The following is a 23,835-nucleotide window of genomic DNA, read 5'->3' as shown; positions in this document are numbered from 1 at the left end:
AGTAGTTAAGGCAAAATATGATCAGAATGGAAGCAATTTGGATGGAGAGGAAGAAACGGATTCTAGAGATGTTATAAAGGTAGAATACACAGGATTTTGCACCTGAATGAATTTTCAGGTTGAATGAGAGAGATGAGTCGAGGATAAAGCCAAGGTTACAGGCTTGTGAAGACAGGGAGGATGGTGATGCTGTCTACAGTGATGGGAAAGATGGAAAACTGATAGAAAGTAGCATGGCCTACATAATATAATATGGCCTGGGAGCCAGAGGACCTGGGTTCTAATCCTGGCTCTACCACTTGCTAGTTGTGTGGACTTGGGCACATAACTTCATTATGCTTCAGTTACCTCAAATCAAAAAGGGGTTTCAGTAACTGTTCTCCTTCTTACATATGCTGTGAGCCCCATGTGGGACAGGGAATGTATCCTGCCTGATTAACTTTTATCTACTCCAGCACTTAGAACAGTGCTTGACACACAGTAAGAACTTAATAAATACCATAAAAAAGAGACTTGGGGAGGACAGGGTTTGTGTGGGAAAATGAGGGGTTCTGTTTTGGATCTGTTATGTTTGAGGTGTTGGCAGGACATAGAAGTAGAGATGTCCTGAAGGCAGGCAGGAAGCAGCATGACCTAGTGGAAAGAGCCCAGACCTTGGAATCAGAGGACCTGTGTTTTAATCCCCACTCAGCCACTTTGTATAACCTTAGACAAGTCATTTAACTTCTCTGTGCCTCAGTTACGTCAATCGGTAAGTCCATGTGGAACTTAGACTGTGTCCAACCTGAGAGCTTCCCCTCTCAGGGTCACACCTGGAGTTTCCAGTACTCTATCAAACTTGACTACAGGAGGGAGAGTCATATTTATTGAGCACTTACTGTGTGCAGAGAACTGTACTAAGCACTTGGAAAGTACAATTCAGGAACAGAGACTATCCCTACCTAACAACAAGCTAACCAGTCATTATATAATAATAATAATAATGTTGGTATTTGTTAAGCACTTACAATGTGCCAAGCACTGTTCTAAGCACTGGGGTAGATACAAGGTAATCAGGTTGTCCCACGTGGGGCTCATGGTCTTCATCTCCATTTTACAGATAAGGTGACTGAGAAGTTAAGTGATTTGCCCAAAGTCACACAGCTGACAAGTGGTGGAGCCAGGATTAGAACCCATGACCTCTGACTCCCAAGCCTGGGGTCTTGCCACTGAGCCATGCTGCTTCTCATATATATCATCAAATATCAAGCAGTGTTCTAAGTCTGGGATAGATACAAGTTTAACAAGTCTTACATAGGGCTTACAGTCTAAGAAGGAAGGACAACAGGTATTGAAACTCCATTTCACAGCTGATGAAACTGAGCTACAGAGAAGTTGAGTTTGTTGTGGGTAGGGAATGTGTCTTTTATACTGTTATACTCTTCCAAGTGCTTGTACAATGCTCTGTACACAGTAAGCACTCAATAAATATGATCAATTGATTGATTAAGTGATTTGCCCAAGGTCACACAGCAGGCAAGAGCAGAGCTGAAAGTAGAACCTGGGTCCTCTGACCTAAGTCCTTCTTGAAGCATTTTAAACCTTTCCTTCTTGCTCTGAGCAGCAGCTAGTCTGCCTGGTCTATCCTACCCACTTGGTCTATTCCACTGGCCTAGTATTTCCCACCTACCCAGTCTACCCTGCCCACCTGCTCTTTCCTCCCCAACCTAGTCTATTCCTTCCATCTGGTATTTCCCACCTGCCTAGTCTATCCTGCCCATTTAGGAAGTTAAATGGTCTATCCTGGTCTATCCTGTCCAGACACATTCCCTGCCCACAATGAACTTACAGTCTAGAGGCAGGGAGACAAACATTAATATAAATAAATAAATTACAGATAGGTACGTAAGAGCTGTGGGGCTGGGAGGAAGAACAAAGGGAGCAAGTCAGAGAGATGAAGAAGGTAATGGGAGCAGAGGAAAGGGCGTGCTTAGACAAGGAAGGTCTCCTGGAGGAGATGCGCTTTCAATAAGTCCTTAAAGTTGAGGAGAGTAATTGTCGGATTTGAGGAGGAGTGTGTTTCAGGCCAGAGGCAGGACGTGGGTGAGGGGTCAGAGGTGAGATAGGTGAGTTCAAGGCACAGTGAGAAAGTATTACAGTGAAGTGTGTGGGCTGGGTTGTAGTAGGAAAGTAGGGGGGCGAGGTAGAAGGGGACAAGGTGATTGACTGCTTTAAAGCCAATGGTGAGGAGTTTTTGTTTGACATGGAGGTGGATGGGCAACCACTGAAGTTTTTTGAAGAGTGGGGTGACATGTCCTGAATGGTTTTTGTAGAAAAACGATCCAGGCAGCAAAGTGAATATGGACTGGAGTGGAGAGAAGCAGGAGGCTGATGGAGTAATCCAGGCGGGATAGGATGACTGATTGGATTAACGTGGTAGCAGTTTGGATGGAGAGGAAAGGGCAGATTTTAGCTATGTGGTGAAGGTGAGACCAACAGCATTTAGTGATGGTTTGAATATGTGGATTGAATGAGAGAGACGAGGCATGGAAAATGATAATGATAATAATAATTAGGGTATTTGTTAAGCACTTACTATATGTCAGACATTGTACTAAGCACGGGGTAGGTACAAGCAAATTGGGTTGAACACAGTCCTTGTCCCACAAAGAGCTCACAATCTCCAACCCCATTTTAAATGGTTTGCTATAGTGCTTTTATCATCAAAGTGTTCTCACATTAGTTAGCTCATTTCAACCCTCACAACACCTCTATGAGGTAGGGACAAGAGGCAGGTATTAATATCCCCATTTTACAAATGGAGAAACTGAGGTTCAGAGAAATTAAGTGACTCACCCACGGTCACACGGCAGGCTAACAGCAGAGCTCAGTCTCGAACCTAGGTCCTTCAGCATCTAGATCAGTGCCTTGACGCTTCACTTTATGGGCTTGTGAGACAGGAAGGATGGTGGTGCCATCTACAGAGATGGGAAAGTCAGGGGGAGGACAGGGTCCAACCCATCCACCTGGTCTAACCTACTTGTGTGGTCTATCTCTCCTGCCTCACCTAAACCTCCATCTCAATCTAACCCTCCAGTCTGTGTCGTCTATGACAGCCCCACAGCATTTATATACGTATCTGTAATTTATTTATATTAAGTTCTGTATTCCCCTCTGGACTCTGAGCTCATTTTAGGCTCGTTGAACATGTCTTCCAATTCTGATGCCTTGTGCTCTCCCAAGCACTGGGTACAGTACTCTGCACACAGTAAGCACTTAAAGAATACCACTAATTGATTAATTAATTAATTGGTCTGTGGCATTTGGCAGAGAGGCTGCTGTCCATGTACACAAGCTCGGGGATCTGGGTTTTAGACCCAGCTCTGCCACTGTCTTGCTGAGTGACCTCAGGCAAGTCACTTTACCTCTCTGGTCCTCAGTTTCCCCATCTGTAAAACGGGGATAAGATACCTGCTCTCCCTCCCTCTAAGGGGACCACATCTGCTGATATGATTATCTAGTAACTATGCTAGTATACAGTTTAGAGAAAGTCCTTAATAAAAACCATAAAAATAATCATTACTATTGACTTGGATTCAACTGGGGAGCTCAACACTGAATAGAACACCCTTCTAGTATCCTGACCAATTCTAAGGGTAAAGGTGCTTTATTGTTAAGAAATTCTAATATCATTCATTTCATCATCATCAGTAGTATTTATTGAGCACTTACTATGTGCAGGGTACTGTACTAAGTGCTTGGGAGAGTACAGTACAACAGAGTTGAGAGACTTGTTCCCTGCCCACAAAGAGCTTTCCTTCAAAGCCTACATGAAATTGTTTAATGACACTTAGCAGTTTGGAATGAGGTTAGTGAGGGGCTGGCCAAGCTCAGTCCCTGGCCAGGATAGTAGTAGATCTCCCAGCATGAGTTCACTGGGTTACTGCTTAGTTTATTGACACAGGATGCCTTCAGAGCTGGGCATTTTTAAATGGAGCTGAATCTTCTTGCTCATCAGCATCAGAATGAGATTATGATGAGACACTATTAAGTGAAACTTCTTAAAAGTTGGAGGTCCTCAAGACAGAGACTATGACTTTGACTCCAATTATACCAAGCACCTAGCACAGGGCTCCGCACACAGTAGGCACTCACTGCCTACTCCAATACCTAAATCATTGAAGTCGATACAGCCCCATCATTTCAAGGGTCTTATCTGCCTCCCCTTCCCACAGGCTGCTGGGAAGTTAAACTGAGTTTCTTGAGCACTTTGGGTTCCTTGAATATTTGAATATATTGAATATTCCTATTCCTTGAATAATTATAGAGGATATTTCCTTTGAAAGCTATGGAGATTAGGACTGTCCCACGCTCAGCCTATAATGTACAGCCAAGAGGGTAAGACTCAATACATCTCAGTGGTTTTTCCTTTTTTTCCCCACAATCCCAAACCCTTTTAAGTCTTGTCCCCCTGTCAGGCTCTGAAAGGAACTATTCGAAAGGCAGTTCGGTTTCATTATTTTAGTCCCTTACTTCTGAAACACACCTCAAAATGGGGAGGGCTGGAATTGTCTCATGTTAGTTCCTCAGCCCTTTCCTCTCTTCCCAACACCCTCTTCTTCCCCCACAGTGGAGGTAAGAATGGGGAGTTGGCACTGAGGACTCAGAACATTTAGCCTAAGGCTCGACTCCTCCCTGGGCTTCTTCATCTCCTCCAGCTGCTGCATCTGCCACAGGTTCCCTCTCCTCTGCCACTCTGATGAATGTCAAGGTGAGGTTTCAAATAATTTTGCCTTCTCTAGTGAATAGATCTCATCAGTCTTATCTCACTGGCCCATACAGTGCTGCTAAGCAACATCACTCACACACATCACAGGTTCCCAGACCTGCCAGCACCTTACCAATGTCCGCTGGGAGTACATTTTGGAAGCACACTGAGCGGCAGCATGGCTTAGTGGCAAGAGCATGGGCTTGGAAGTCAGAGGACATGGGTTCTAATCCCGCCTCTGCCACTTGTCTGCTACGTGACCTTGGGCAAGCCGCTTAACTTTTCTATGCCTGTGAGCTCATCTGTGAAATGGGGAGTAACACTGTGAGTTCCACGTGGGACAACCTGATTACCTTGCATCTATCCTAGAGCCTAGAACAATGCTAGGCACATCATAAGTGCTTAACAAATACCATCTATCCCAGTGCTTAGAACAGTGTTTGGCACATAGTAAATGCTTAAAAATACTATTATTAATTCATAATTAATCCTGATAAACATCCTCTAGGCTGTAAGGAAATGTGCCAACTGTGGTGTATTGGGCTTTTCTAAGTGCTTATGACAGTGCTCTGCACATAGTAAGCGCTCCATAAATACCATTGGTCATTTGATCCTGGTGCTGTTTCTGATTTCTTGCCAACATTCACTTCCAGGTGTCTAGCCCTGGGACACTGGGAGGGCACGTTCACTGTCCAGTTCACTGTGTTTTCTCTAGCCCTTCCCCCTGCTCTCCCAGCACTTCACCCGCCCTATGGAGGAATGTTTCCCTTTGACCCTTCAGGCATGGAGTGGCTGCCAACCTAAATAACACCCCAGGCCAAAATTTAGTTTTCACTGGGAACAGTTGGTCCTTTTGCAAGTGAATATCCAGGCTGTTGGATCAACTCTTAGAACACTAGGAAAAACAGTGAGGTCTAATGGATAGAACAGTCAGAAAATGCTAGAAATCAAAATCAAAGTGTGGACCAATAGGAAGAATCACCCCAGGAGGCACTGCAATCCATGGTGCTTAAGCGGGACACAGTCCTCTAGACTTTAAGCTTGTTGTGGGCAGGAATTTTGTCTGTTATATTGTTGTATTTGACTGTCCCAATCACTTAGTACAGTGTTCTGCACACAGTAAGTATTCAGTATTTATAAGTGATTGACTGACACTTCCTTGTTCCTGAATTACATGATTCTTGCCTCTCCATCCCTGCCAACATCTATGTGCGTGGGAAAGGCTCTGGTCAGCATCTTAGCTGAGAGGATCTCTGTGTAGGGAGAGACCTTTACAGATTTAATGGTCTCACCTTCAGAGGAGCACAGTCATTGCCCCCAGGACTGAGTCCCCCGGGAGGCCCCAGGCTTGAGGTTGGCCTGGGGTGCAGGCACCACCCAGGGACAGGACAGGCATCTGGGTTAGCAATTCCGGTTTGAGGATGCATGGAGCCTGGAGAGATTTCAGAGGGCCCTTATATTCCTAGAAGCCTCCAGGGAAATCCTGGCCTTGTCCATGACTGTACAGTATCCTCCGGGCCCATCAGAGCCCCTAGGAGGGCTCAGAGCTGGCCCAGGCCATGGCAGGGGCCGGTTTTGAAAGCTGAAGCCCATACAGCCCAGAGTGGTTGCCACCAAGCCACCTTGGATGAACTTGAGTCCCTATTGCAGTCCTAAGGAGGAATAGGATTCTTTGGAGCACAAGATTCCTCCCCATCTCCCCAGTGCTATTCCTTTCCAAACTGCTTCAGTGACTTCTTACTCCTGCTGCCTCCTGTCCTCTCCTTCGGTTCTCTCCTTGACCCTCTGCAATCTGGCTTCCTTCCCCTCCATTCCAGGGAAACTGCCCTCTCAAAGGTTACCAATGACCTCTTTACCAAATCCAATGGCCTCCAACTCCAAGTAACCCTCCATGTACTCTCTGTCAAAAACAGAACTCCTTATCTTCCCACCCAAACCCTGTCCTCCCCTTGACTTTCCCATCACCATAGACAGCACCACCATCCTTCCTGTCTCACAAGCCCCATAACCTTGGCATTACACTTGACTCCTCTCTCTCATTTAACCCACATATTCCATCTATCACTAAATCCAGTCAGTTCAACCACCCCGACATCACTAAAGTCCATCTTTTCCTCTGCATCCAAACTGTTACCACATTAATCCAAGTACTTATAATAGTAATAGTATTGTTAAGCACTTACTGTGTGCCAGGCACTGTAATAAGCACTTGGGTGGATACAAGCAAATCAGGTTGGACAAAGTCCCTATCCCAGATGGGGCTCAGAGTCTCAAACCCCATTTTACAAATGAGGTAACTGAGGCACAGAGAAGTGGACTTGCCCAAAGTCACACAGCAGACATTTCACCTTAATTACTCTATAAGCCCCCTTGTTGAACTTCCTTGCCTCTGTCTCTTCCCACTCCAGTCCATACTTCATTCTGCTATCCTGATCATTTTTCTATAAAAATGTTCAATCTGCCTTTCCCCACTCCTCAAGAAGCTCTAGTGGTTACCCATCCACCTCTGTATCAAGCAGAAACTCCTTAACATCAGTGTTCAATCACCTTGCCCCCTCATACCTTACTTTGATACTCTCCTACTGCAATGCAAACCACACTAGAGAAGCAGCATGGCTCAGTGGAAAGAGCATGGGCTTGGGAGCCAGAGGTCATGAGTTCGAATCCCAGCTCTGCCACTTGTCAGCTGTGTGGCTGTGGGCAAGTCACTTAACTTCTCTGTGCCTCAGTTACCTCATCTGTAAAATGGGGATGAAGATTGTGAGCCTCATGTGGGACAACCTGATTACCTTGTATACCCCAGCGCTTAGAACAGTGCTCTGCACATAGTAAGCACTTAACAAATACAAATACCAACATACTTTGTTCCTCTAAAGCCAATCTACTCACTCTACCTCAGTCTCATCTCTCTTGCTGCCAATCTCTCACCTACATTTTGACTCTGACTTGGCACACCCTCCCTTTTCATATCTAACAGATGAAAATATTCTCCCCACCTTCAAAGCTTTATTGAAGGCCCATCTCCTCCAAGAGGCCTTCCCTGACTAAGTCCTCATTTCCTTTTTTAACACTCCCTTTTGCACCACCCTGACTTGCTCCCTTTATTCTCCTCTCCACTCCACCACAGCCCCAAAGCACATATGTACATATCCATAATTTATTTATATTAATTTCTGTCTCCCCATCTAGACTGTAAGCTCATTCTGGGCTACGAATATGTCTATTATATGTTGTATTGTATTCTTCCAAGCACTAAATATGTCTTGCACACAGTAAGGGCTCAATAAATACAACTGATAGATTATTTGAGTGAGTTTTAGTGACTGTACAGGGATTTCATTTCTTTTTCTTGTCTTTCTTTAGTTCAAACCATCAAAGGTTGGTGATAAGGCCCAGCACCAAAATCCTGAAACTACTTCTGAGCAGAAAGCTACAGCAGATATACACAGGGCCTGGAAGGAAAGTGCTTTTGTCCACAGACCGTAAGATGATCAGAATACTAAAGGGAAGACTATGGGATTTAATAATAATGATTGTGCTATTTGTTAAGTGCTTGCTCTGTGTCAGGGCCTGTATTAAGTGCTGGAGTAGATACAAGATAATCAAGTCCCACCTGGGGCTCACAATCTAAGTAAGAGGGAGAACAGGCATTGGATCTCCATTTTGCAGATGAGGAAACTGAGGCACAGAAAAGTGAAGTGACTTGTCCAAGGTCACGAGCAGGTAAATATGGAGCCAGGATTAGAATCTAGGTCCTCTGACTCCTAGGCCTGGGCCCTTTCTACCTTCTCTCAAATTTAAAGAACAATCAGTAAAATCTGTTCCTAGCCACCCTCCAAACATCTTTATTTGTTCACTGCCAAACCAGATCTTTCACACAGAATTGATTTTTGTAATCAAACAATTATACCTTGCACTCATTTAATCATATTTCATTTTCAACCTGCCCAGACTGACCAAGAAGGTTTCCATAGACTAAGAATGTTTTCGTCCATGGCCCTGTGCCTTTCTCATGATAGGTAGCTCCCCAGAGCACAGACTCAGTCCAGACAAGTGCTTATTCAATGCTCGCTCTTCCCCCTGCCCCAACCTATATTAAAACACAGCTGTAGGAGGCCTTTGTTCTAGCACAACCCCAACCATTGGATGGTTACGCTAACCCCATCCTCGGGATGGAATGAAATTCAGCCATTATATGGTGATTTGCAGTTTTACAGATGGTAATTACATAATTTGTTCATCCTTTCTCCAGTGCTATTTTCCAAGTATCTGAAAATGTGGCAACATGAAAATGTGTCCAAATCCAAAAAGCAATTCACATGGCCAGCAAAGAATTGGAGAAGTGGGGAGGAGACAGAAGAGAAAGAAAAATGTGCAGAAAAATTGAAGGAGAGTGGAGAGGAATAGAAGAGGGCACAAGAGGAGGATATGGAAAAGAAGAAAGGAGGTTTCAGTTGCAGAGAATGGCTGTGGAGAAGGAAGGCTGACATTTACAATTTGTTCTCCAGCTACCAAGCCCTCAAAAGAGTAAAAGAATCCTTTTTTTGTCTGTGGGAGGAAGAATCTATGTTTTTTTCTGAAGTCTATTTCTCTTCCCTGTACTGGGAGCATTCTGCTACTTCTAAGTTAGTCAAGGGTTTGGCCAATGCCCTTGATAATATGATTGTAAAGAAAGCATCTCCTGACTCAGATTTTTCCCCAATCAATTGATCAATCAATGATATTTATTGGGTGATTACTCTGTGCTGACCCCCCTACTAAGCCTGTGGAGAGTATAATACAACAGGCTCCCTGCCTAAAAGCAGCTAACAATCTAGAAGGGGACAGACATTGATATAAATAAGCAAATTATGGATATCTGTATAAATTCTGTAAGGATGAGGGTGGAGTGTATATCAAGTGCTCAAAGGTTACAGATCCAAGTGAATAGGTGAGGCAGAAGAGAGAAGGAATAGGAGAAGAGAGGGGTGAATTGGAGAGATGTGACCTTAATAAGGTATCAGTGGTGGGAAAAATGGTGGCTTGGAGTGTTTAGATGGGGTAGAATTTCCAAGCAACTGGGGCGTCTAGTACAACAAAGTTGGTAGACACATTCCCTGCTCACAGGAGCTTCCATTCTAGAGAGGAGTGGTCAATTTAGACCTTACAGTCTAAGGAAGAAGTGTGATAGGACAGGAGAATGGGGTGATGAGAGATCTGGGCTAAGGGCAGGAGAAAGGTCCAAGAAATAGTCTGGCAGTCAAGCAGGGGAACAGACATCACATTTCTTAGGGCAGATTTGGGGCAAGACTAATGATCCAGAGAAGCAGTGTGGCTCAGTGGAAAGAGTATGGGCTTGGGAGTCAGAAGTCATGGGTTCAAATCCCAGTTCAGCCTCTAGTCAGCTGTGTGACTTTGGGCAAATCACTTAACTTCTCTGGACCTCAGTTACCTCATCTGGAAAATGGGGTTAAGACTATAAGCCCCAAGTGGGACAACCTGATCACCTTGTATCCTCCCCAGTGCTTAGAACAGTGCTTTGCACAGAGTAAGCATTTAACAAATGCCACAATTATTATTAGTACTAGTAGTAATAATAAAAGCAATAATTATAGTATTAAGCTCTTACTAAGTGACAAACATTGTCCTAAATTCTGGGAAAAATATGTCGGAAACAGGTTGAACATGGCCCATATCCCACATGGGACATCAGTCAATGAATCAATCAATCATATTTATTGAGCATTTACTGTCAGTCAGTCAGCTGATTGTATTTACTGAGCTCTTACTGTATGCAGAACACTGTACTAAGTGCTTGGGAGAAAACAATGTAACAATAAATAGATACATTTAGCTTACAGTCTAGAGGGGGGAGACAGATATTAATATGAATAAATGAATTACAGATATGTACATAAGTGCTGGAGACTGGGAGGGGGGATGAATGAAGGGAGCAAGCCAGGGTGACTCAATTGGAAGTGGGAGAAGAGGAAAGGAGGGCTTAGGGAAGTCCTCTTGTAGGAGATGTACCTTCAACAAGGTTTTGAAGAAGGGGGAGAATAATTGTCTGTCAGATCTGAGGAGGGAAGGCATTCCAGGCCAGAGGCAGGATGTGGGCAAGGGGTCAGTGGCATGATAGACTAGATTGAGGTACAGTGAAAAGTTTAGCATTAGAGGAGTGAAGTATGCATGCTGGGTTGTAGTAGGAGAATAGCAAGGTGAGGTGGATGGAGTTGGGGGGTCAAGGTGATTAAGTGCTTTAAAGCCAATGGTGAAGTGTTTTTCTTTGATGTAGAAGTGGATGGGAAACCACTGGAGGTTTCTGAGGAGTGGAGAAACATGGACTGAGAGTTTTTGTGGAAAAATGTTCCGGGCAGCAGAGAAGCAGCGTGGCTCAGTGGAAAGAGCCCAGGCTTTGGAGTCAGAGGTCATGAGTTCAAATCCCGGCTCTGCCACTTGCCAGCTGTGTGACTGTGGGCAAGTCGCTTCACTTCTCTGTGCCCCAGTTACCTCTTCTGTAAAATGGGGATGAAGTCTGTGAGCCCCACGTGGGACAACCTGATTCCCCTGTGTCTACCCCAGCGCTTAGAACAGTGCTCTGCACATAGTAAGCGCTTAACAAATACCATCATTAGAATGGAGTGGAGAGAGACAAAAACAGGGAGGTCAAGAAGAGGCTGATACAGTAATTAAGGCGAGATAGGATGAGTGATTGGATTAACATGGTAGCAGCCTGGGTGGAGAGGAAAGGGTGGATATTAGCGGTGTGGTGAAGGTCACACCAACAGGATTTAGTGTTGGATTTAATATGTGGGTTGAATGAGAGAGGAGTCAAGGATAATGCCAAGGTTACAAGCTTGTGCGACAGGAAAGAGGGAAAGTCGGGCAGAGGACAAGGTTTGGATGGGAAGATAAGTTCTGTTTTAGACTATTTAAGTTTGAGGTGATAAGAGGAAATCCAAGTAGAGATGTCTTGAAGGCAGGAGGAAATGCCAGACTGCAGAGAGGGAGAGAGATCAGGGCTGGAGGTGTAGATTTGGGTATCATCCATATAATAATAATAATGTTGGTATTTGTTAAGCGCTTACTATGTGCAGAGCACTGTTCTAAGCGCTTGTCCCACGTGGGGCTCACAGTCTTAATCCCCATTTTACAGATGAGGGAACTGAGGCACAGAGAAGTTAAGTGACTTGCCCACAGTCACACAGCTGACAAGTGGCAGAGCTGGGATTCGAACTATATAGAACTATTATACTGTTGTGTTGTACTTTCCCAAGTGCTTAGTATAGTGCTCTGCACACAGTAAAAGCTCAATAAATACAATTGATTGATTGATTATTTATATTAATGTCTGTCTTCCCCTAAAGACTGTAAGTTAGCTGTGGGCAGAGAACTTGTCTAACAACTCTACTGTATTGTTCTCCCCCAAGCACCTAGTACAGTGCTTGGCATCCAGTAAGCACCAAAGATTGATCGACTGATTGATCGAAAGAAGGATGGTAGGTGCTCAATAAAACCAAATGCCTGACCGATTGGTCATCGATCAACTGTATTTATTAAGCACATACTGTGCTCAGGTGGTATAGAGGTGGTATATAGAATATAGAGGTGGTAGTTGAAGCCGTGTGAGCAAATGAGCTCTCCAAGGGAGTGGGTGTAGATAGAGAACAGAAGGGAACCCAGAACTGAACCTTGAGGGACACCCACAGTTAGGGTGCAGAGCACTGTAAAAAAGCACTTGGGAGAGTACAATATAACAATATAACAGGTTCGGTCCCTGCCCACAAAGGTCTTACTGTCTAGAGGGAGAAATAGACATTAACATAAATAAATAAGTTTTGGATATGTACATAAGTGCTGTGGGGTTGAGCCAGAGAGATGAATAAAGGGTGCAAGTCAGGGTGACTCAGAAGGTAGTGGGAAAAGAGGAAAGAAGAGGTTAGTCAGGGAAGGCCTCTTGGAGGACATGTGCCTTCAATAAGCTTTTAAGTGGGAAGAGTAGTGGTCTGTCGGCCATGAGTACATGTCACCTTGACCCACGTGGAAGCCCAGAGATAGCCAGCCCCTGCCTTCCTTTATCCTCATAGTTCAGAGCCAGTAATAAGATCGATGGATGGAAATTGTGCTCACCATGGTTAAATCAACTTCAGCTCCAGCGAGGCTTCCTGAACAGCTGTCAGTGGAGTTCAACTCAAAACCCTCCATAGGTATGGTATATAAGTTATAGGGAAAAGAGAAATATTCAGCTCCAGAAAATTGGATAGAGTCTGACAAGGAGGGCTGGTCTCATGACTTCAAGTTCAGGGTAAGGAAGAGCATATCTATAGCAAACTGAACCTCAGACCTCCACGGTGAAGATAAACTGGGAGAAAACGGCGGCAAACTTGTAAATAGTTTTATTGGGGGTATGCCTTGCTCATGAAGGATTGAATCATGTCTAGGCTCTCATTTTCTCTTCTCCCACTCCCTTCTGGCCCATCCTTTCACTTGGATCTGCACCCTTTATTGACTCCTCCCTTAGCCCCACAGCACTTACGTACATAACTGTAATTTATTTATATCAATGTCTGTCTCCCCGTTTACACTGTAAACTCATTGTGAACAGGGATCATGTCTACCAACTCTGCTATATTTTACTCTCCCAAGCACCTGGGACAGTGCCTGAGCACAGTATCTGCTTAATAAATACAGTTGATCGATGACCAATCGGTCAGGCATTTGGTTTTATTGAGCACCTACCATCCTTCTTTCGATCAGTCGATCAATCTTTGGTGCTTACTGGATGCCAAGCACTGTACTAGGTGCTTGGGGGAGAACAATACAGTAGAGTTGTTAGACAAGTTCTCTGCCCACAGCTAACTTACAGTCTTTAGGGGAAGACAGACATTAATATAAATAATCAATCAATCAATTGTATTTATTGAGCTTTTACTGTGTGCAGAGCACTATACTAAGCACTTGAGAAAGTACAACACAACAGTATAATAGACACATTCCCTGCTCACAGTGAGTTTTACAGTCTAAAGGGGGAGACAGACATTAATATAAATAAGTAAATTACAGATATGGACATAAGTGCTGTGGAGCTGGGGTGGGGTGGGGGTGGTGAATAAAGGGATTGAGTCAGGGTGATATAGAAGTGAATGGGAAAAGAGGAAATGAGGACTTAGGGAAGGCTTCTTGGAGGAGATATGCCTTCAATAAGAATTTGAAGTTGGGGAAAGTAAATGTCAAACATGACATGTTAAATAAATAATGTCCATGTACATAAGTGCTGTGGGGTTGAGGCGAGGGGTGAATAAAGGGTGAAAAAAAAGGAGCTTCCTATCTCTAGTGGGATCTTGAGACTGATATATTGAGTCCAGTGTCTTTACCAGAGGGGTGGGAAGAGCTGGAACCCTATCTCCCAAACTCTAAGTGTCTCCTTTAGGGGGTTTCCATCATCAGTGAGTAGCATTACAGCCTACTGGAAAATGCCCGGGCTTGGGAGTCAGGGAACTTGGGTTCTAATCCCGGCTCCTTCACTTGCCTGCAGTGTGACCTTGGGCAGACCACTGAACTTCTCTATGCCTCAGTTTCCTCATCTGTAAAATGGGGATACTTATTCCCTCCTACTTAGACTGTGAGTGTCATGTGGGACAGGGACTATGCCAGACCTCATTGACTTACATCTACCCCAGCGCTTAGGACAGCGCTTAAGAAATACCATCATTATTCTTATTAATTATTTCCAGTGGAGGTGAGACCAGTCACTTGGCCAGAACCAGGCCTGGGGCTCACAGGATCCCTTACCCTCGAGGTCGCCAGAAAGTCCATGGGGCTATGAGGGAAGGATCCAAATGGAAGCTCTGGAACTTTCAGGCAATCGACTTTCCAGTCCCTTCTTACAGTACAAAAATTTTATTTTTTTTTTGTTAGGATAATTTAAAGTTTAAAACTGAAGTAGACATATTCATTTTACAAACGAGATATTCTTCCATAAGTAAGACCATTAAAAACAGTAAACCAAAAAAAGCTATCTTTACAAAATGCTCTGTGCATAGCAACTTTATACTGTATATAACTGACAAAGCCAAACGATAAAATGAACTATACAGTTTGAGAAATGAGACCTTACTTTACAAAAGGGAGGAGATAACGGTTTTTAAACCATGCATATTAAAGTGTGCAAAGAAAAGGGGAGAATTAAGATGCTATAACAAAAACAAGATAAATAATGAAATAAAATATCCCTTTTAAAAAAAAAACACAATTCCTCTTACAAAGTCAGGATAAAGTTTGTAGTTACCTATAGAAATACTTGTATTTCAAGTGGCACAAAATAAGCTGGGATGGGGATTATTAAACAGCAATGACTAAAAAGGATAGAGTAGCTTTTCATTTAATACACTAAAAAAATCCTTACACACAAATTTGTACATTTAAATATTTCCGTTGTTGCCAACATCCTAGCTGAGTGATCCAGGACTTCTGGGTATTCAGTTACACACATTTTTCGGTGTTAAAGCTACCAACAAGTTCTACAATCATTTTGAAGACAGTACTGTACTCATCTCCATGCAAGAGCAAAATTCACAGATCCTAAAGCAATGCTACTTTTTAAAAAATTTGTCCTTATGTTTGATTGGCTCAAATCCAGGTCCAGACATGCTGAATTTTGGTCAGCCTTTATTGTTGGACAATTATGTTAGCTTTCCCCATTTCTATGTGTTTACATTTGGGATATTCTTGGGGATGTTTCTTCGGGTCTGGACCCGTTGGGGCCCTAGGCTTTTCCGTAAGCAGTAGTTGCATGCACTCCAGCTATCCAAAACTTTGGATTTTCTTGGTGCATAGAAATCCTACTCAGGTCATTTCTGAAAGCTCCAAAAGAAAAAAGAGAAATCAAAAAGGGAAGGTAGGTGGGCATGAGAATGTGGGTGGTTTAGAAAAGTGATGAAGATTCTCTTTTCATTACGTCTCTCCGTGTGCCCAACTTGACGAGAGCTCTATCAGGCTGTTTTGGTCCACCCCAAAACACCATGGTTGGGGGAGATGTGTGAGCTCCTCCTGGCCTCCTGTAGGGCCAGCAGAGTCATGATGACCTTATTTGAATTGTATTGAGTCTAGGGGCATTTGGAGAGTCACAGGCTCTCCAATAAAGTCTCTTTGTGACTCACCCCTTGTTGGCAACTAATGCATCTTAAAGTCACCTCCCCAAGCCTGAAGCATCTCAGCAATCTAGCAGACACATCATGGGTATACAACTGAAATGTCTGGGGAAGTAAATCCATTCAGTGGGTCTCCTACTATTCAGACTTGTGTTGCTTGGAACTAGCGGCTTGTGGAGGGATTTCTGGATTTTTCATTGTTCCCTCTTGACTCCACTCCCCAGTGCAGTCTCACCTGGGAACTATACTCAGTGGCTTCAACTTTTCCTCTGTGTGTGTGTGTGTGTGTGTGTGTGTGTGTGTGTCTGTCTGCCTTTATGTGTCTGGGTGCCCAAGAGTGGGTCTGTGTGAATTCTGTCTGTCTTTATGTGTCTGGGTGCCTATGAGGGGGTCTGTGTGAATTTAACCAAATGAATTTAATGGTAGTGGGAGAGTCCAGAGACAGATCTGGAGGTGAGACTCCAGAGTGGGCTTGGACCAGAAAGCTTCTTCATTGCTTAGCAGGGCTATTTAGCAGGCAAGGAGGGAAAGTAAACTGGTCCGGAGCACAGGCCTCCTCACTTGGGCTAGCGACCAATGTGGACTGTGAGTACCAAAGTGACTCTGTTGGTGCTTGATCTAAAGTCCTGGAGGGCTGGGGGATGAATGTCCACTGCCAGGCCCTCATTCCAGATATCTTTAGAGGGTCTTGCTTCATCAGCTCCAAACACTGGAGCCTCTTATGCCCACCCTGCTCTCAACCTTTAATGATGGGCGGAGAGCTTGGAGGCAAGAACCTAAGGTGAGATGTGGAAAATCCAACACTAATTCAACTGGAATGTGATGGAGTCAGAGGGTACTGTGTGGCTCTGGAGTAGGGGTGAAAATCCCCTCCTAGCTAAAATGGCAATGGCAATAGAAAACTAAATGGGATGCACAAGTTAAGTTGAATCCAATATGGTCGTGGCCGAAGAGTGAACTGATGTATCTAGGCATGCATGCATGTGTGAGTGTGCGTGTGTGCATGTGTGTACATTTGTGTGTATTTGGGTGCCCTTTTGACTTTCTGACTTTTCAATGAGTTGTTCTGAAAGAATCTATGAAATTACATGTCCATGCACATGGTGAAAAACACCACAGAGGTGGGAGTGTAGGTAGGTGTGGCCAAGACATAGCTGCAGAAATCGTCACAAACCTTTCAACTTGTTCCTACATTTTTGCATCATTTTCATTGTACAATGGGAAGAGAAAATCCCCTTCCAAAAAGATTTTCATTTCTACCTCTACTTACAATAAGTTACACATTTATTCATTTAAATAATTGTAAAACATTTTAAATTTTTGTGGTTTTTGTGTTTTTCAAGAGATTCAACTATAAGCAAACACACAGACAACAACATTTTATCATTCAATTCAGTTTTGTTTTTAGAAAGTCTTCCATGCTGGTACCCTGTTTTGTTCAAATTTTTTTTTTCTGCACAAACTAAATTGATATCTGAAAGGCTTCATAGAAAATAGAAACTTCAACTCTTTCCTACAAAGAAAATCAAATAGTATCCAAAATATCAAGCTTGAATTGTTTGCCAATTTGTTTGAATATTTTACAAACATAGGAAGGTTTTTTGTAAGGTCCGTTAAGTCAAAACTTGCATTTCCGTTCCTAGAACTGACCAGATCAAGGGCATTGGCCGCCCTTGTCCATGACAGGATTGGAGTTTGTGTAGCTGTGGTCGCAGCTACGGGAGAAATGAGAGGCCGAGTGAAGATGCAGGCTCCTTGCATATCCAGATCCATATATAGTGTTCCTTTAGGGGCCTGGGGTTCCCCAAAGAGCTTGTAGTGCTTTCCTTATTAGTGGTCCGTCAGAATAAGTAGTTTTGTGCTGGGAAAAAGCAACTCTTCGTCCTCTTTACATTGGGGGGACAACAAGACCGGTCATGGCTGCAAACAAAGAGTGGGAGAGACGTGAGACTTTGGTGGCCCCGGGGCCAGTGGGTGCCTGAGGGGGTGGGGAAGGAATGAGCAGCGTGGCTTAGTGGAAAGAGCCTGGGCTTGGGAGTCAGAAGATGTGGGTTCTAATCCCAGCTCTGCCACTTAATAATAATAATAATGTTGGTATTTGTTAAGCGCTTACTATGTGCCGAGCACTGTTCTAAGCGCTGGGGTAGACATAGTGGAATCAGGTTGTCCCATGTGGGGCTCACAGTCTTAATCCCAATCCCCATTTTACAGATGAGGGAACTGAGGCACAGAGAAGTTAAGTGACTTGCCCACAGTCACACAGCCGACAAGTGGCAGAGCTGGGATTCGAACTCATGAGCCCTGACTCCAAAGCCCATGCTCTTTCCACTGAGCCACGCTGCTTCTCCACTTGTCTGCTTTGTGACCTTGGGCTAGCCACTTAACTTCTCTGGGCCTCAGTTCCCTCATCTGTCAAATGGGGATTGACTGGGAGCCCCATGTGGGACAACCTGATTACTTTGTACCTACCCCAGCACTTAGAACAGTGCTTGGCACATAGTAAGCACTTAACATATACCACTATTATTATTATTAGGACAGGGTGATCAGTCCATAAGGCATTCCTCTCTCCTCTACTTCTCCCTCCGCCCCCATCCCCCGAAGGCCATAGGACATCTGTCACCAAGGCTGGAGCAGATTCCAGCTGCCTAGCCTCGTGGCTGCGCCTGAGCAATCTGGGTGCCGCTATGGCAGCGAGCCGCCTTGGGACATGCCCAACTCATTAAGTCACTAGATTCCAAAACAAAGATTTAAAGGGAAAAGTCCCTTTGGGAGACCCTAAGGAGACATCAAGGAAATCATCCTCCCTTCTGGCTCCTTAAAAAGGTACATTTTCAAGGCACAGGGTGGGATAGGGGATATTTTTGGGCAACTGAAAACTTTAGTCCCAAGATTGTCAATAATACTGAATTTCCTCTTAATATAAATCTAGATTTCCATCCCTCACAACCTCACTGAATTATTTTTAGAAGGACAAGATTGGCTATTTTGATCAAGTCCCCCTCTCCCCTGACAGTTCTCAGCGGGTGTGTGATCGTTTGGCAAAGCTAGTTGGGCTTCTGGGTGTGCCATTCTTGGCTCCAACTCTCCTCTTGGGGCAAATCTGCACTTGCACCATCCCAGTCCCCCATCCAGGAGGCAGAGGAAATATCCACAGAATACCTGCTCATCCTGAGATGGAATGGGGAGCGATGGAGGGGGCCGTTCTCCACTCCCCACCGCCCAATGCCTAGTTACAGGTAATTAACATACAAGAACCTGCATGGCCTAGTGGGAAGAGCCCGGGCCTGGGAATCAGAGGACCTGGGTTCTAATCCCAGCTCCGCCACTTACCTGTTGTGTGACGTTGGGAAAATCACTTTACTTCTCTGGGCCTCAGTTCCCTCATCTGCAAAATGTGGATTTGATACCTGTTCTCCCTCCTGCTTAGAATGTGAGCCCCATATGGGACATGATTATTTTGTATTTAACCCAGCACTTAGTACAGTTTTTGGCACATAGTAAGCCCTTACAAATACCCCTCTGACTCCCTGTCTAGACTGTAAACTCATTATGGGCAGGGAACGTGTCTGCTAATTCTGTTGTATAATACTCTTCCAAGCGCTTAGTACAATGCTCTGCACATAGTAAGCCCTCAATAAAGATGATTAATTGATTGAAGAACCCCCCAAATGGATCCAGTTCCTGAGACCCTGAAGCAACATGGTGACAAGTTGCAAGTTTTAATAGCTTATAGAATGATCCTCTTTTTTCCCTTTAACTGAAAGCTTACCCCACATCCATTTGTCCATTGATTCCGTACATTGCTACTTCATGCTGACCGAGTGGCATATTGCAGAAGGCCTCCCCCTTCCAGGCCTGAATCCTTGTCTTTCTCTCTACCTCTCTGCAGCTCTCTTGGGCAACACTGTTGGTAACCTATTTCCCAGCCTGTTCAGCCTTTATTGAATGTTTGTGAGTTCTGGATTAAGGTCTTACACAGCTAGCAGAGCCGTAATTATTTTTGCCTGAATTACTTTATATCGAATCGATGTAACTTTTCAATAAAAGTGCTTCAACTCAGGACACTCCCTGAAGAGTCGGGGATATAGCAACCCCAGTAATTATCCTAGAGTGAGAGTTTTCTCTTTCCTTTTCTTTTCTTCCTTAAGGGAACTGGAGAAAGAATTAGACGTGTAGTTTTTCAAATTACCTTGACAACCTGCAATCAGCAGCGAAATGCTTGATTAACGCCGACTCCAGATTGGATCTAGCCTACCAGGTATAAATCTCTGGCCAGAAGATTTCCAGCAGATATTCTCCACTTTTAACTTGGCTGTTTAATTTAAAGCCACACAGCTCCTTCCTTTTCCCAACTGCTTTCTTCAGGTCCCTCAGAGGGTTGCCAAGGAACTTGTTGAAAGGGCAGCCTGGTTGGGGTAACAGGATATACCACAAGCTGCCTAAGAAATATGAGGTTTCAAGTTTCTTTCCTTCCCTCTAACCCTGCACTGGCTTCTTGCATCTGACTTGTCTCCTTGCAGCAAAAGACTAACACTTTTTGCTCTGAGGAGCCAAATGCAAAAGAATCAAAGCCACTCAAGGAGAATGAGTTTAAACTGAATGAGAAGCAGCATGGCCTAATGGAGGAAGCATGGACCTGGGATTCAGAAGAACCTGGTTTCTAATCTCGGCTCTGCCAACTGCTTGCAATGTGAGCTTGGAAAGTCACTTAACTTCTCTGTGCCTCAGTTTCCTGAACTGTAAAATGGGGATATCTACTCTCCCTCCTATTTAGACTGTGAGCTCCATGAGGGACAGCGACTGTATCTGACCTAATTAACCCATACCTACCCCAGAGCTTAGAACAGTGTTTGACACAGAGTAAGCGCTTAATAAATACCATTTAAAAAAATGGAGGGAGTGAGCTTTTTTTGAGTCTTCTCTTTCCTCTACTAGATCTCTTGCCTAGCAATTCCAACCTGGCTGTAGCACTCTGCTTCCATACTGGAACAAACACAGAGCCTTATGCCAGACGTAATAGAGCTGATCTTTGCGCATGAGAAATTTTTGGAATCCTGGAACTCTGTGGCTGGGAGGTACTGTGAGATGTTACCTAGTCATTCCCCCGTCTAAATAGGATTGAGCTTAAACCGCTCTAGAGGCTGGCACTCTGCCCTGCTCTTATGAACCCCAAAGAAGGACGTTCTTCAGCCTCCCTTAGTGAAGCAGCCTAGTCCAGTGAAAAGAGCACAGGCTGGGGAGTCAGAAGACCTGGGTTCTAATTCCAGCTGCACTTCCCTCCTGTGTGACCTTGGGTAAGTCACTTCATTTCACCTCAGTTTTCTCACCTGTGAAATGGGGATTCAGAACTTGTTCTCTTTCCCCTTAGATTCTGAGCCCCATACGGGTCAGGGACTGTGTCTGACCTGCTTACCTTATATCTACTCCAGTGCTTAGTGCTCACACATATTAAGGGTTTAACAAAAACTATAGCTATTATTATTAACATCAGTACCTGGTGCAAAGTAAACACTCAACAAATACCATAATTATTATTATGTTATTGTTATTACTACTATTATCAAAGCAACCACCTCAACCAAGGCGTTCTTCCTTCAATCTCATCCAAATCCTTCAAGTTGCAGCTTAAACCTATTCCCTTGGGTTTGGTTTTCAGGGGAGAGAGAAAAAAACTAGTTGTCCCCTGTGTAAAATTGTCCTTCCTATAATGAACGGCAACGATCATTTCCCCCTGCCTTCTTTTCTTTAGATGAAGGTGAGTCCTTATTGCATTAGCCTTTTCTCTCAGGTCCTAGATTGGAAAGCTCCTTTCATTCTCCTGGCCCACCATGAACCCAAGAGCCGCACCCCATTAGGATCATGGACTGTGTCCATCCAATGGAGGTACTCTCCAGGATGAGAACAAACTTTCACTATTGCTTTCCATGTGGTGGTGGGAAGGGTGACCACTCTGCTTGCTGCCCTTGGGCCAGAATAACTGGCCCTCCAATTTAAACCCCTTCCTGAATCCCTCCTCCTTTTCTCCCTCTGTTGAGCTGGAATTCCTGAAGATATAAGGGAGAGTGGAATTTCCCACTCGTGGTTACATGTCTATGGGATCTCCCATGCAATGGTGAAGAGAAGCAGAGGGTGGTGGCTCTTCCAACCCACTGGAAAGGTACTAGAGGGACAAAAGGGTGTTCTAGTGAGAGAGCACTGGCCTAGAAGTCAGAGACATGGTCTTTAGCCCCAGCTTTTCCTCTTGCCTGCTGTGTGACTGTGGGAGAGTCATTTACCGCTGCTTCACTTTGCTTTCTGGTACAAGCTCTCATAATGCTGATACAAGCTCTCATAATGCTGGTTCAAGCTCTCATAATATCCTGACTGGATTATTGTGTTAGCCTCCTCTCTGATTTCCCTTCCTCCTGTCTCTCCCCAGTCCAGTCTATTCTTCATTCCGTTGCCCGGATCATCTTCCTTCAGAAACACTCTGGGCATGTCACTCCCCTCCTCAAAAACCTCCAGTGGTTGCCTATCAACCTTTACATGAAACAAAAACTCACTTTTGGCTTCAAAGCTTTCCATTGCCTTGCCCCCTCATTCCTCACCTCCTTTCTATCTTTCTACTGCCCACCCCGTACACTCCACTCCTCTGTTGCTCACTTACTCATGGTCCCCCGTTCATGCCTGTCCCACCATCGACCCCTGGCCCACATCCTACCACTGTCCTTGAATGCCCTCCCCCCTCACCTCCGCCAAACTAACTCTCTTCCCCTCTTCAAAGCCCTTTTGAGAGCTCACCTCCTCCAGGAGGCCTTCCCAGACTGAGCCCCCCCTTTCCCTCTGCTCCTCCTCCTCTCCCTTTCCCCCCTCCCACCCTCGGCTCTTCCTCCTTCTTCTCCCCTCAGCACTGTGCATATTTGTATATATTATTTATTACCCTACTTATTATGTTAATGAGGTGTATATCTCCATGATTCTATTTATCTCAATGAGGTTGTTTAGTTTAGTTTTGTTCTGTTTTGCTTTGCCGTCTGTCTCCCCTGATTAGATTGTGAGCCTGTTACTGGGCATGGATTGTCTCTATCTGTTGCTGAATTGTACATTCCAAGCGCTTAGTACAGTGCTCTGCACATAGTAAGCGCTCAATAAATACTACTGAATGAATGAATGAATGAATGAATTTTTCTCATCTGTGAAATGGGGATCATCCCTAAATCATGTGAAACACCCTGGGAATAAAAGTGCTCTGTAAAATTGAAGGTGTTCTTAAGCTCTCCTGTAGCTGAGCCAAACACACTGAATTGGAAGCTATTCTGAGCTGCCTTGCTTACTTTAATCGCAGCCACGTTTCAGATTTGGCAAGTTGGCCAGTGGAAGGGGAAAGTGGAAGGGGAAGGGGGAGGGAGTTATGTCAGGGTGGGGGAGGGGCAAGAATACTACCCCTGGATACCAGGAAAAATGTACTTTGCATACTTTCTATTGGCCAAGTCTGGGCTGGAGCTCATGTTGTTTCTCTGCACAGGGCAAGACTGAGGGAATCTTTGGATGGTCAGTTCTCGCTTCCCTAATAAGTTCCAGGGTGTGAGTCTTTCCTTTCTTAAAGAGTGTGAAGGAATTTGCAAAGGTGGCCAGAAATGTGTATTAGATGATGGATGGCAAGCGTCATATCATTACTCTAATTTTCTTACTCTGGGGATATTTGGAGAAACCCTTTAAACTATAGCTCCTGTTTAGATTCTGTGCCTTTTCAATGTGTCCCCTTCTGAGTGCTGTTAACTCAACCCTATTTCATGCGAATAAATGAAGCCAAAGACCTGGACATGGAAAATAACATCACTGGATGGAGAGGAGGAAGGACCTGCAGGAAATGACTGGCAGTTGGATTTTAGCCCTGCTTAGTACAGTGTACATAGTAAGCACTTAGTAAATACCATTAATAACAAAACAAAACAAAAACACACCAGGCTGATGACT

At 44.4% G+C, this 23,835-nt stretch overlaps 1 protein-coding gene across 1 annotated transcript in view; it reads right to left on the bottom strand.

Moving 5' to 3' along the window:
• Window positions 1-14,610: 14,610 nt before the first annotated feature.
• Window positions 14,611-23,835, bottom strand: part of EBF2 (EBF transcription factor 2) — a 214,991-nt gene continuing 205,766 nt past the window's right edge. The window contains exon 16 of the mRNA XM_029066857.1: window positions 14,611-17,796. Coding sequence (XP_028922690.1) covers window positions 17,765-17,796 — 32 coding nt within the window. The 3' untranslated portion in view covers window positions 14,611-17,764. The remainder of the gene's footprint in view (window positions 17,797-23,835) is intronic.

Source organism: Ornithorhynchus anatinus, chromosome 5 (assembly GCF_004115215.2).
Source record: "Ornithorhynchus anatinus isolate Pmale09 chromosome 5, mOrnAna1.pri.v4, whole genome shotgun sequence".
NCBI classification, from domain to species: domain Eukaryota; kingdom Metazoa; phylum Chordata; class Mammalia; order Monotremata; family Ornithorhynchidae; genus Ornithorhynchus; species Ornithorhynchus anatinus.
The sequence above is the reverse complement of the archived record's forward strand: the minus strand, read 5'-3'. Positions and strand labels throughout refer to the sequence as shown.